This window comes from Sinocyclocheilus grahami, unplaced genomic scaffold (genome assembly GCF_001515645.1).
Source record: "Sinocyclocheilus grahami isolate Dianchi unplaced genomic scaffold, SAMN03320097.WGS_v1.1 scaffold98.1, whole genome shotgun sequence".
Lineage (NCBI taxonomy): Eukaryota > Metazoa > Chordata > Actinopteri > Cypriniformes > Cyprinidae > Sinocyclocheilus > Sinocyclocheilus grahami.
The window spans coordinates 3,934,482-3,948,796 of NW_015505277.1; the positions used below are offsets into that span (position 1 = coordinate 3,934,482).

The following is a 14,315-nucleotide window of genomic DNA, read 5'->3' on the forward strand; positions in this document are numbered from 1 at the left end:
TCTCAAATGGACCATTGACACTATCTACAATCTCAATTAGGAGTGTCAATGGTCCATTTGAGAGATAGGTGGCGGTAATTCAGTTTCTTGCACAGACCAATCGTTTCGTGTCTTTACACATCAATGTATCGTCACAAGCTGCAGGGTTTAATTTGGTTTTGTTTGTGTATGTTTTTTTGACTCAAAAGATTCAAAGCTGTGATTCCCATTCACCTCCATTATATGACTGACAGACTGCAACGGTTTGTGTTAAAAATCTTCGTTTGTGTTCTACTGAAGAAACAAAGTCACCTACATCTTGGATGCCCTGGGGATAAGCAGATAAACATCAAATTTTCATTTTTGGGTGAACTATCCCTTTAATGCTTATTAATTGTGTCTTGGCCTATTACTTCATTGAAATAAAACATTAAAATTTAAATTTCTAACACTGTAGCTAAATTGAGCCTCATTTATGAAACAGAACAATGTTGTTATTGTTAACAAACACCTTTTTAAAAACTAAAATAACGTTTTAATTATAATAATAACGATGTTTATAATGATATTACTTAAACTTCCTCAAATAAAATAAGTTGTTTTATAAAGAATAACCAAAAAGGTTTCAAATTTGATAATTAAACATGAAAATGCTGCTATTTAAACTCTCATCATCACATTAGCAGCACAAAAATCCAAAATATATAAATAAAAAAAGAAAGAAAAAAACTAAACAATGAAAGAGATTAGAGTACAAACAAAATAATCTAAAAAGACCAAACTAAAAATTTAACTAAATTCAATCTTTTTATATTAATTGATGTGATGAAAAAAATGACATACTAAAAATTCAATTTATTTATAACACATACATTTTAAATGGTTTTATGAACCGTTTACAAAAATTTGTTCCACTAATTTAAAACATAACATAAATAAGACCCAATAACTGTAACAGTGTCTGTAATGAAAATTTATTTGATCAAATCCCAGGAAACTTTGATATTAAAATCGTGAAAACATGCTTATAAAAATACTTGAAAAATAAATTTGAGAACTTCAAGCAGGATCCTTTGGCCAACATCACATTTAAACCTTTTGCCCTCAGCCAGACAACATGAGCTCTATGAAACATTCAGTCCTCCTGGCCGGGAAGTCCAGAACAGCAGCAATAACCTGACTCATCATTTATTACAGCACAGTCTGCGTACCGTACCTTAAAGCTGCCCGAAATAGCCATTATATAACCAAAGCAACACCTCCACAACACACAACCCAGGGGATTTCAAATGATTAATCACGAATAAAGTGCAATTCCTTCGACCGCTCCAGCGGGAAGCATAACAAGGAAGCGTTTAAACTCAAATAAGGTTACGAGTTCTGAGCTCTGACTCATCTGACAAACAAAATCAACATGTTTTCAGGAGCAGGAAGGCAGGAATTCTGACCTATAGGGAACAGAAACATGAGCCATAACAAAGAGCAGTTTCCATCATGCTTCGCTGACAAAAGGAAGCTGAAAACAAAATCATAGGATACTAGTTGCGAAATCGAACACCTGTTTCCTTTCTGAATGCGTCACAAAATCAAAACTGAAAACTATTTAGATCTTCACTTATTCACTCCATCAGGAATGCAAGTTTAGTTTTTGCAAGGATTTCTGCACAAGTCATGTGCAAGTGTGAGAACTTCAACCATTAAAAAAAAAAAATTATCTTCAGCAGCCACCCATGCAACTAAGGTACTTCCTCTTGTGGCAGCTAACAAAAGCACCGTTTTATATGGGCACACCCACGTTTTCTTTCTATGTCATAAATGGTTTCATCGGTACCAGGATTTCTCAGAACTATTCACTTTTGTAATTCAAAAAGAGGAATATTTTTTTTAGATGCCAGAGCAGTCATGGAAAAAATTACCTCTGTTCAAAGCATGCCGAGACTTATCTCTTGCCCTTTGCCTATTGGAAACCCCCTAAAGCAGGTTAACACAGATTTTATGCATCACTTAATTATCAAGCGTTTAATTACAAAACTCAACGCGATCGAACAATATATAAACCACATCCTAATTAATCTGTGCCAAGAAAAAGACAATAAGCACGTGTGCATCATCACATTCCGATCCGATTTAACAGCTAAATGAAGCAAATCAAATGCATTATCATCAAATGAATCCCCAAGAAACTCTTAATCAAAGATTTCTTGAGAAAATCCTATTTCTGTGTAAACCGTTTGCATAACACCGACAAGCCCTTCAGGACAGGAAAGAAAGAAAGAAAGACAGAGACAAAGCCCGTTGACTAGAGCTGGATATGGCTGAAATAATAATAAAACCCACGCTTTAAACTGCAACTATGTATATATTATTTCATACCTACTCGTTTATCTAGTCAAATGCCACACGATGAGGAAGAAACATTACTGGTTTAAAAGCTCAGATTGTCAGACTGTTACGCTAGTCAGCAGGTTCACGAATAGCCATTTCTTGATTAAAACAAATAAAAACAAAATAAACACGACTTATCCTTACCTAGCACCATAAGACGTTTTCTTCATGAAGTCGTATAAAATGTGAGCTAATATCAATGCGCATTTGGACCGTTTAAACCGATTTGAAATTTGAATATTAAACAGCTAGCCGGCGTGCTAACAAAACAAAGCTTCTAGCGCTCGGCTAAACGTCATTTCTTAAATTAAACCCGTTCTACAGCGAATCCCTTGCGGTTTGTAATAATATTTAGCGAAGTGAAACACTTTAAAAACATAGAAACTTAACTAACCAATAATAAAATGTATTCTTATTGAATAATGTGCTCGTGAGCGTTAGCATTTATGCTACGCCGGTTGATGCATCTTCTTAGGTAACGCTTACAACGCTCATTTGTAATAGTTTTAGGCGTTTCAATCGAACTACACATATTTTAACGATACTTACTGCAGACATGACAATTTAAGCGTTTTAAAGGTGATTCAAAATATTCTGCTGTATTCCTAAGCTACAGACATTTTTTACACATTGTTTTAGCCTTTATATACGGTGTGTAAATAAGAAAAACTAAATCTAAAAGGACAGTAAACCTGCATAATATAAGCAGTACAACATGTACTCACAATATTTGGTTCAGCTCAATCTTCACAGAAGAAGGGCGAATTTCGCCTGCTGCTGTAATGAAAGTTTCTTTGGACTGACTGCCCGAGTCTCAGCTCAAGCGAGACAAGTCCAGGATTGCGCAACCGGAGATCATACACACATCAAGCCCGTATCCTACATGGAGTCAAGTCTCCAACCTTACCTAGACAGCATTGGTGATGTCCAAAATGCAGTTTAAACACAAAAAAGCAGCTTAGTCGGTTTTAAATCTCAGCCCATCAGCCTCTTTATATTTGGTGGCAGAGTGAGAAACTAAAGTGAGGTGTTGTCTTGAGCTTTTGTCTACATTCACATCCACAAAAGTTTTGAGGAAAATGGCTCTCGTTTATGTTAAAGTCGTGAATCCAACATGTTTGTTCCAATGCGGTTGCTAAGGCACTCCAAGTGATGTTTAATTCATTGGTATGCTGTTGCTAGGGTGTTCTGGGTGGTTACTCTCTAGCCCAGGGATCCTCAAATCTGGCCCACGAGATCCACTTTCCTGTAGAGTTTAGCTCTAACCCTAATCAAACACACCTGAGCATGCTAATCAATGTCTTCAGGATCATTAGAAAATCTCAGGTAGGTGAGTTTGATCAGGGTTGGAGCTAAACTCTGCAGCGCATTGGCCCTCCAGGGCAAGATTTGAGGAACCCTGGTCTAGCCCAAGTCAAAAGAACTTACCTCAATTCTGGCCCTTAGATACTATTATGTGAACTTATGTAGTTTTGTCACCAGGTGTGTTTAGCAAGTCAAACATTTACCTTCTAATTAGATTACATGAGTTTGAGATGTTTAGATATCCTTATGAGAAACACAAGGATGTGATGGTCAGTGATAAAACTCACAAAATAAAGTTATATAAAAGAATACACAATTTAATTATGGACACATACATGTACCTAAAGTCATCTAAAAAGAACATACAAAACACAAAAGGATAAAAACTCAACAGTAACTTTCCCTCGGAAACGGTTCATGTCAATTTGAGATCAACAGTCAAGTAATGGCACAAACGAGACAAAATTTGGAAAGTTAAAATTAGTAAACAATACTGCCTTAAGTGAGTCACTTCATACAAGGCACTTTACTCATACAGTACATGACACATAAGGAGTCATCAGGTAAACATGTAAAAACTTTTAAGCCTGCATATGACAGGAAATAACGTTAAGGTGACAAGATGAAAAGTTAGACAACAAAACACTTAAAAGCTTTCGAAGAAAAGAGTCTGTACACTTTTAAAAATAAAATCGTGTTATACTATGTAAACGAACAATGGAAGATAAATCTTCGAGGATGGGTTTAAAACAAACTGACATTTCTTGAGTTGTTGGTGTGTTAAAGGGATCTGTTTGGAAAACCCCCATGATGCATTTTAGAAGAGCTTGGGGAGCTGGCGTAACCTACTCAGATCCAGAAAATTTCCCACTGACCCTTCAGGCTCCGTGACTTCCTGCGTCCTCTGGTTTTCAGTTAGCGAGGACCTACGTTGAGTCAGACCTTTCTTTGCATCATTCTTCTTCTTTGGGTTTGTCCCGCCACACATAAGCAGCTGCATTTTGGGCCGCAAGTCTAGGATTAGCTGCTCTTGAGAGTCAATGGGAGACATGTGGAGATTGGCGACTGGCTTGTTTGTAATGTTTTTTAGAACCGCAGCACTCTGGTCTTCACGGTCTTGCTTAATGCTCACATACTTGGATGTTTCATGCTGTACAGAACACCCGAGAGCTGAGTCTACCAGGACGGTGTCCTCTTCTTCACTGCTGTTTTCTCCTTCAATCAGTCCGTATTTCTTCATGTACTTACAGGTAGCTAGAGACATATTGCTGGGGGACAGTATACCGAGTCCAACGCTGCTCTTTTCTGCAACGGGTCTTCTCAAGAGCATCGCGCTAGGGTCTAGACATGGGCCTGAGGATTGACTGCCCAATGAGAGTCTTGACAGTTGCGAGTCGCTTAAGTACTTAAGTGCAATGGCATTGGCCTCAAGGCTAAGGTCTACACTGCCGCTTGGTCCCCAAATGCTGGTCCCCACTGGTTCAGAAAGAGCTAGTCTTGGAATCACCGCCTCTGGGTTAATGCAGGCAAGGGTACTGAAGAGAAAAAGGATGTTAGAAACAAGACTTTTAATAATAGTTTTGATAAAATGATCCGTCATTGACTATGTCTTTACCTGGCACTTTCCACAGTTGCACGTATCGTCTTTTCCTGGGCAGAGTCTATGTTTATGTTCACCCCGAACTGTTGGAGCTGTCTTAATGTTGCACTTAAGACACGGTCCTGATATGGAAGACTGGATCTGTGCTTCGTTTTTTGAGTTTGGGGTATGGAAGATGTCGGTGATTTCTTAGATTGAAGGCCTACAGGGGACATACTTTGTCTTTTTGGGACACTCTGTTTGTCTTGCTCTACCTTTTCTTCTACAATTGCGGAGTCTTGTAGACGACTTTGCACCCGACCCTGCAGCAGGTATTGAATCAAAGTTGGTTTGAACATTCACAATGCATCAATTTCTAATTAAATATGTGAAAATTATAACTAAAGCATAAAAATTGGGCCATACCAGTAGTTCATGGTAAAATCTTGGGTTGTCAATTTCTCGGTTTTCAGACAGATCGTTACTCTGTGACTGAGAGTTATAATACATGCTAGCACTCTCCCCCAACACTGGACTCTGAAACGAATGGGCTCCGAAACCAGATGACATGCTGCCAAAGACAAATAAAATATCAAACATTGCCTGGAAAAAATACAAGTGTAACACTCTTCGACAAATCAGATTATGAAGGTTGACAATCGCTAAAAATGGTTTAGGGTTCATTAGGGGTCAACAAAGGGTTCATTACTTGGGTTTTGGAGATGTTGGATGTAGAGGAGATCCTGGACTGCGCTCTTCGGTGTAATGACATGCATTTTCGGATCCGAGTCTGGAAGTGACTTTACTGTCATTTTGACCTCCAGACTTTGGGTCTATCTCAGTTTGCCAATCCAGATTTGGGGCTTCATGTGTGGAGGCCTCCTGAGAGGTGTTCCAAAACAAGCTAGCCCCTAAAAAACAAACAACGAAAATGTCACGACATTGAAAGGAACTCGTAACAAATTCAAGAACATGAACGCTTCCATCAAAGTACCTGTTCCTACAGCAACACTGACACTCGTTCGTTTCGGTGGAGATGTGGGTGTCTGATTGTCTCTTTCCTGCTGAGTGTCATGTTCTGCAGATGATACCGGAGGTGTTTTGCTCTGAGACTCAAGTAGTTTCTGAATCTGTTAAGGAAAGTCCGTTAACAACATGTGATAACAGGTCAACGATAAAATGTTTGCCTTACTAATACAAACCTGGAGTTGAAGCAGCTTCAACTGACGCTCTTGATCCATAAGCATCTTGTAAGCATCAGCAGGAAGGAGACCTATGGGGGTGTCTAAGCATGCTACCTGGCTAGACTGGACTTGGCAGCACTGGGTTTGACAGGACAGGACTTGCTCAACAAAACCTTTGTTGGTGTTGACTATGGGGACACATGGTGTCCCTTGCCAGGTGTTGTTTTGATACAAGGGGACGTGGCTGGGTTGGTTGGTGCAGCAGCTGCAAGGGTTGGCAGCTGGGGTGCTATGGAAGAGCCTGTGTTGAGACGAATGATGAATGGGGGTCTGGCTAGGCATTGCTGAACTCTTTCTGACACTGCTGTGAGCTGATGTTGGGGGTCCGGAATAAATTGGCTGGGGTTTGGTCAGGAAACCTTGGGAAGAACGCTGCCTTTGTTGATGAAAAGAGCCATTGGGCGAAGCAGCATTCTTTGAGGAAGAGGATGAAGACGATGATGCAGATGATGCTGATGAGCCTTCTCTTGATCTTCTCATTGAGGGCAAGGATTGCTGAAATAATACAAGCAATAATATTAAAACTATGCTTTCCTAAACAAATTATTAAATCTATAAAAAGAATTAAATATATTCCATTTAATAAATAATGAAGATGCATTTAGTACATTTATTTTTCTATAATAGGATCAGCATTTGATTACATCATGAAAAGTGGGATCCAATATCGTTGGTTAATATTTTATGTAATTTTAAATAAGATATTTTATAATTGTTTAAAATTATCTATTTAATATTTCATGGTTACAAAATCTGAAAATTCATATCAGATGTTGAGAAAATTATTATAATTTCATGAAAGATTACGAAAACATTTTTAATCAGAATAACATACAAAAATACAGACATTTTAATTTCATTTTGTCTTTAAGCCCTTTGAAGCTAACTAACTTATTGGACCACAAGAGCAAAAGAGCAGATGGATGGGACACTCACTTGTCTTGGAGGGCGGAGCTGTGCAGGTACCTCAGACACCACGCCCACACAATGGGATTATAGATGTGTGTAACACCACTCAACCATCTGCCATAGGAGACCAACTGTTACACACCTACTCTGAACATCTTGCAGGACTCCAAGTATGTAACTAATGGGGCTGAATTATAATACCTGCCTACAGCTCGAATAAAGCAGTAAGAAAGACACCATTTCTAAACAATAAAAGTACTTACATTCCTACTAGCGGGAAAGTGTAAGCCTTGGGATCAGATTCAAGTATGAGGAGAAGTTTCCTGGTCTGATCCATGGTAAGAAACCTGACACAGAATGAGTCACATTTTAAAACACAATAAGCTTTCAAGAATAAAGCATGGCCATATAAGGAAATAGAAGTGCTTCCTTACCCACGTTTCCTGCTGTTTTGGGTCACACCTGCAGGACTGCTGAGGTTCCTGGCCAGTGCGGTTGGGATGACGGGCACTGCCCGGACAGGGACGGCATCGAGCATGCAGGCCAAAGTGACAGCCGCCCAGGACAGGTCAAAGGTGAGTCTGTCCATGTTCTCAGAGCAGCTGAGACGAGCTCGCAAGGTGAGGAGTTTGGACAACTCCAGAATCTCTTTACTGCAGCAGCAATGTTGAAGCATCTGGAAAGAGACACAGAAATAAGCATTAGTGGTTGACCATATAATCTCAACGTACATACATTTTAAATGAGATGTCAACAAAAATGCTGTAATGAAATAAACATTTGTTTTAATTCGGTCTGTTTTAATTCAAGTTAAAAATAAAACAAAATGAATGTAATATTAATATTCACATAATAAATATATAATTTTAATTAATTTTAATATTTATAATTTAAAATATACAATGTTTGGGGTGGGTTTCTGAAGAAGTTTCTTATGTTCACCATGGATGCATTTATTTGATCATAAATACAGTAACGTAAAATATTTTTACAATTTAGAAGAAAAAAAAAATCAATTTGAATATTTAAAAATGTAATATATTCCTGTGATGGCACAGCTGAATTTTCAGCAGTCATTACTCCAGTCTTCAGTGTCACATGATCCTTCAGAGATCATGTTACTATGCTGAGTTGCTGTTCAAAAAACATTTCTTATTATCATAATAACTGAAAACGATTGTGCTGCTTAATATCATCATGGAAACCATGATACATTTTTTTCAGGATTCTTTGAACAGAAAGTTCAAAATATCAGCATTTACTTGAAACTGATTTTTTAGTACTATTTGACTAATTCAGGGTTTGTACAGATACTGTCAAATTAAAATTCCAGGACTTTCAAGGAATTTTCAAGCTTTTTTGGTTTTCAAGGACTTCAATCAGAAATGTCACTTTAACAATAGCTGAAGCTGAATCTGAATCACTTCAAAGAGATCAAAGCGCTGTCCTGGTCACGGGAAATCCCCATAACCATCGAAAGAATATTATAAAGTTATCACTTTCCTCATTCAGATTGATTCTTTTCTCTAAAAATAGTTCAATCGAAAAGTATTGCTTAGTGTAAAACCAAGCGGCAACCTCCCGGTCTCTTGCTTGAAGCCAATACGGAAGTGACTAAAACTGCAATTCATCGACTGACTCCTGTAGAGGCTGGCTCCAAAAAGGAGTCAGTCCCATAGACTCCCCATGTTAAAATGCCCAATTTCACAGCAGAAAAAATATGTTTACAGCCTGGTACAAAAAGTGCTTTTGGTCTATACAAGTAATTTTGCCCTTCATGACAACTGTGAGGGGGGTGAACTTTTTTATAACTCATCCGTTTAAATTATATTAAGCCTTAAAGGGGTCATATGATGCGATTTAAATTTTTCCTTTCTCTTTGGAGTGTTACAAGCTCTTGGTGCATAAAGAAGATCTGTAAAGTTGCAAAGACTAAAGTCTCAAATCCAAAGAGATATTCTTTATAAAAGTTAAGAGTCAGCCACGCCTATCTAAACACGCCCCCACATATCTACGTCGCTATGTGGGAAGATTTGCATAACGCCGCCCAAATGTTCACGCAAAGAAAGGCGGCGTAACTTTTATTCTCGCTGTAGTATTGTTGCTGCCGCCATGTCGTGAAAGCGCTGTGTGCTTCATTGTGGAAGTGAAACTACTTTGTTTGGTCTTCCAAAAGAGGACGATATCTACTTCGTCATGCCTGTTTTCATGTCATTCATCGCTCCGGCCTGACAGGGCATTATCACAATTTGGTAAGGGGTGTAACATTTCCGTCACATGCTTGAGGTATTCGGTCAATCACAACATACTGGATAGCTGGCCAATCACAGCACACCTCGCTTTTTCAGACCGATGAGCTTTGTAAAAATCAACGCGTTTCAAAAAGGCAGGGCATAGAGGAGAAACAATAATGTACAGTATGTGGAAAATAATGTGTTTTTTGAACCTTAAACCGCATAAACACATTTCATTAGACCAAATACACAAAATAATGTTCTTTTTAGCAACATCATATGACCCCTTTAAAGTTCTGCATAATTAAGGGCGTGGCCACTTGAGTGACAGGTGGATTGCAGCTCTGCTCCAGAGTGTGAAACTCGCTAGACTGTGAAACTTATAAAAATGGCTTTAAAGATTTTTATTTGTCCAGAAAAAATTAATTATGGGTAGGACACTGGAAATTAGATGTTTTAAGGAAAATTATCTCAAACTTGATTTTTACCGCTATTTTGAAGTTATTGTAGGTACGCTGCCTTTGCACTGTCTGCAAAAAGTGAGATGTCACGCCAAGGCAAAAGGCAGTAGCTTCCACATTATATACAATATTTGGGTGCTGATCACCATTTACAGAATCATTATAGTAACATCTATATAAAATCTAGTGATCATTGGCTAGGCTATAACGTATAGTAATGTAATTACAAAAAAAATTCTGACCGTAACAACCAGACGAAAATGAGAGGATACTGTTTTGCAGCCAATTTATTTGCAATGTTCGCTAACATTAAAGGATGCAAGACATACTTAGCCTATTGTTTTTACATCGAACTGAATGAAAATAGCTTAACCTAAGAACGACTTGTGGATTGATGTGAACGCCAGCAGGAATAATGCTCAGAATGATTGTGAATTAAACATCTCCGATGACGTTCATTGCAATGTTTTTTATCGAGTTACAAGAAAAGGTATGAAACGGATTTAATTGCGTACAGTAACTGATTTTATGTGATACGCTGTCATGGTATTCGACTCCTCACACGTGCAGAAGTGGGCAGCCCTAGACTGAGAGCTGGCATCTGCATTATAAAAAGAAAAAAAAAAAACTTTAAAGATTATTTACGATTAATTGTTTCCAAGTTATCTAGCCGTTGCTTGTTTACAGTGCTTTGTTATATGGAGCAGTTTGATCGCGATCTATCTAATTTGTTTGTCTAAAGAAGTGCCGACAGATGTATGAAAGTACACAAGTTACACCGTAATTTAAAAGCGCAGACTTTAATGGACATTAAAACAAAGGCAGAATACCGTACAACTCCAGGCTGGCACAGTAATATTGACGAACGTCTAAACAAATGCAGAGCACCGTAACTTAATTTGAGCGATCTAAAACAAAGTCAAATCGATCTTCACCCACGTCCCGCCTTTTTGCTCATTTTCGATTATCCGGGAGTGACGCGCGGCCAAGATGGCGGCGGTCGGCTCCGCCCACTTTAGGCTTCAAAAATGCTCTTCTGAACCCTACGAGTGACGTCACGGACACTACGTCCATGTTTTTTTTACAGTCTATGTGTAAAACATGTTGAAGATTAGCAATTTTTCCATTTTCATTGATGTATGGTTTGTTAGGATAGGACAATATTTGGCCAAGATACAACTATTTGAAAATCTGGAATCTGACGGTGAAAAAAAAAAAATGTATACTGAGAAAATCGCCTTTAAAGTTGTCTAAATGAAGTTCTTAGCAATGCATATTACTAATCAAAAATTAAGTTTTAATATATTTACAGTAGGAAATTTACAAAATATATTCATGAAACATGATCTTTAATTAATATCCTAATGATTTTTGGCATAAAAGAAAAATCTATAATTTTGACCCATACAATGTATTTTTGGCTATTGCTACAACTATACCCCAGCGACTTAAGACTGGTTTTGTGGTTCAGGGTCACATATATGACACATCATTTTGAGATTAAATGCAAGACAGAAAACCATTTCAACTATAGCGCATCTATCTTCCTATTTTTAAACAGATTTAATAATTAAATAATAAATAGGATATTGTATATTAACTATTAATTTATTCTCATTATTCCAAGCATGTTCAATTTTATTAGCAGCACACAATCATGCGACTGACCGTGTGAGCAGCGTGCGCATTCCCACTAAACTCGCTCCTCCACCATGAATAAATCGCCACCAGAAAGAGTTTTATCAGCGAAATGCCATGCAAATTTTTACAGACGTCCACATGAGAAATAGAGGTCGACCAACATGGGTTTTTCACTGGCCGATGCCAATATTTAGAAATCAGGGCTGCTGATGGCCGATATTTTGGGCGATTGGTTTTTTTTTTTTTTTTTTCATAAAAGTGAGTTTGAGTAAATGATTATTGCAGGGTACAAGATAGTAATAGTAGTAGCAGCCTAATTCAGAGTAATAATACATGACTCAAAACTTAAGCACCTTCTCAAAACAGCTCTGAAGCATGCTTTTTGTCTATGTTTGCTGACAGACACCAGTGTTTCCCACAAACTTGCAAATGCCAGCAGGAGGCGCTGCTGGAGCGGAGATATAGCGGTTTCCTCGGTAACGACTAATCAAATCAGCACTGTGCTCACAAACGCTACTTTATCAGACATTACAGGAAAGACGAAATGAAAATGACATTGAAGCTTTACTGAAGACGGTCGGTTCTTTTCAAAGATAAATTCATATAAAAACACCCGCGCTGCATTTTAATTTTGAAACGTGCAGTGCTCAGTTTATTCAACAACATATAAGCCTTTTGGGAAATCTATTTGTGGTGGTGACGAGTCACCACAAATGACTGAATGTATGGGAAACAATGGACACTGCTATAAGTCAAATGGCCAAGTGATAAAAAATAATTAAAAATGAGTTCACACATATTACACAGTCTGCTGCTCATAACTGCTTAAGAGTGCACTGGCCACAAGCGATGACATCGTGGAGGTTATTGTCGGACCTACACACACATTTCATGAGGAAAGTTAACGTGCACGTTATAATCAGCCCAGAAGTTTAGTCTGAATTGCATGCGTTTCTACTTTCACATGCAAATGACTTGTTGCACTTATGAATATGATAACTTTCCGGCATCAATTCTAGTAGGGTAAAACGTAATTTCGCTTTCGAAACTGTCTTTTTTGCCCTGCCACCATTAACTGAAGCTGTGAGCGTTCAAGAAGCGGCTGCAGAATGTGAGTTGTTCCGCAACAACGCTTAGCTGCCCGCAGATGTGCCTGCCTATAAATCGGCCTAATTTGCAGCACAATTGGCCAATGCCGATTAATTAAAAAAATGCCAAAAATCGGCCAGCCGATCAATCGGTCGACCTCCAATGAGAAACACGTCCGAATAGGGCTTATGGCAGTGTGTCGAAGAGTGATAGCTGGTGAAGTGGATTTACTTATTGAGTTCACAAAAGTTATCATATACTGTGGAAATACAAACCAAAAGGCAAAAGACAATAAGCGCAGTGCTGAAAAGGGACGGGGCTCCACAAGGTCTACATAAGACAGGGTGCAGCATTAATTTTGTGTGAAGATGTGTGCTTATTGACAAAAGTTGAACACTTATTTCATATATGCATTGTTTTTCAATAATTCAAGCACTTTTCAAGTTTTCAAGTCAGGAATATTGCTATTTCAAGGGTTTTCCAGGCCTTCAAATGTCAAATTCAAGTACTTCATGCACCTTGTATGAGCCCTGCTAATTTTATGCATCCTTGCTGAATAAAAGTATTACTCAAAAACTAAAAATACTTAAAAACGTAATGACCCCGAATTGTTTAAAAAGGAATAAAATTATTAAAATGTCTTAATAACATGGTTAAATTAAATTAAGAACTATTCAAAGCAAATTAAGAAACCAAGGAAACCACGCCAGATGGGAACAGTGCAACACACTTAATCACCTGTCTCTAAGGAGCACTGTGTCACAATCAGGGCAGCCGTTACTGACAGGTTACAGGGTGACCTTGATTACCATTATGCCTCAATACGTTTCCACAGAAACAGGAGGAAAGAGCCCCCGCCTTTGTTAAACATGTGCTGTCAGTAATTCTCAGATCAACTACCTTAAACAAGATGTTCAAATCCTCCCTCGAGTGCACTGTGCTGCCAGTAGCATGCTGGGCTTCAAATACACATGGCACAAGGATGTCTCCGGGGAGAAGGGCAGTTGGAGCTTTCCCAGGACATCCCGTCTGCTCTCTGCCCGGATCAAAACGATCCAGGGTTATCGTCACACATTCCTCATCTAGGAAAAGAAAATATTAGTTAGTAAAATGCAGACGCAACACGTTTTAATATCAAACAATGATTATAGGATGTCCAAATACCAGCCTTCTCAATACTAACCACAGTCTACTGCCAGCGTCCCGAGCAGGAAACAGAAAAACCGAGGCTTGTTTGTCTGTCTAGCATGCCGGTGAGCTAAACGTAATGCTTTTTCCACAAGTAACAGTCTCGGATTCCTGAAATACACCAAATGTTACTGAGGACACTGAGCCATAAAATGAAAGTTTTTTTTTTTTTTTTTTTTTTTAATCCTCAGATCAGATTTCATTATTAACTAAAACAACTTAAATTTTGAAGGCACAATATGTACGATTTTTTTATTAAAATATCCAAAAACCACTAGAACAGTGTAATATATTTTGCTGA

At 38.2% G+C, this 14,315-nt stretch overlaps 2 protein-coding genes across 3 annotated transcripts in view; both read right to left on the reverse strand.

Moving 5' to 3' along the window:
* The window catches only part of LOC107588069 (roquin-1-like), a 22,081-nt gene extending 18,882 nt beyond the window's left edge, over window positions 1-3,199 (reverse strand). For both annotated transcript variants that reach the window (XM_016276075.1, XM_016276074.1), the window contains exon 1: window positions 3,090-3,199. The gene's annotated coding sequence lies outside the window, so the exon portion shown is untranslated. The remainder of the gene's footprint in view (window positions 1-3,089) is intronic.
* A 789-nt stretch (window positions 3,200-3,988) lies between these two features.
* LOC107588111 (SCL-interrupting locus protein homolog) overlaps window positions 3,989-14,315 on the reverse strand; it is a 12,735-nt gene continuing 2,408 nt past the window's right edge. Inside the window, exons 4-15 of the mRNA XM_016276121.1 lie at window positions 14,010-14,125; window positions 13,727-13,908; window positions 7,836-8,077; window positions 7,665-7,748; window positions 7,429-7,515; window positions 7,101-7,110; window positions 6,451-6,987; window positions 6,243-6,378; window positions 5,958-6,159; window positions 5,675-5,819; window positions 5,285-5,571; window positions 3,989-5,204 (exon numbers count right to left, since the gene is read on the reverse strand). Of these exons, the coding sequence (XP_016131607.1) occupies window positions 4,487-5,204; window positions 5,285-5,571; window positions 5,675-5,819; window positions 5,958-6,159; window positions 6,243-6,378; window positions 6,451-6,987; window positions 7,101-7,110; window positions 7,429-7,515; window positions 7,665-7,748; window positions 7,836-8,077; window positions 13,727-13,908; window positions 14,010-14,125 (2,746 nt within the window). The 3' untranslated portion in view covers window positions 3,989-4,486. The remainder of the gene's footprint in view (window positions 5,205-5,284; window positions 5,572-5,674; window positions 5,820-5,957; window positions 6,160-6,242; window positions 6,379-6,450; window positions 6,988-7,100; window positions 7,111-7,428; window positions 7,516-7,664; window positions 7,749-7,835; window positions 8,078-13,726; window positions 13,909-14,009; window positions 14,126-14,315) is intronic.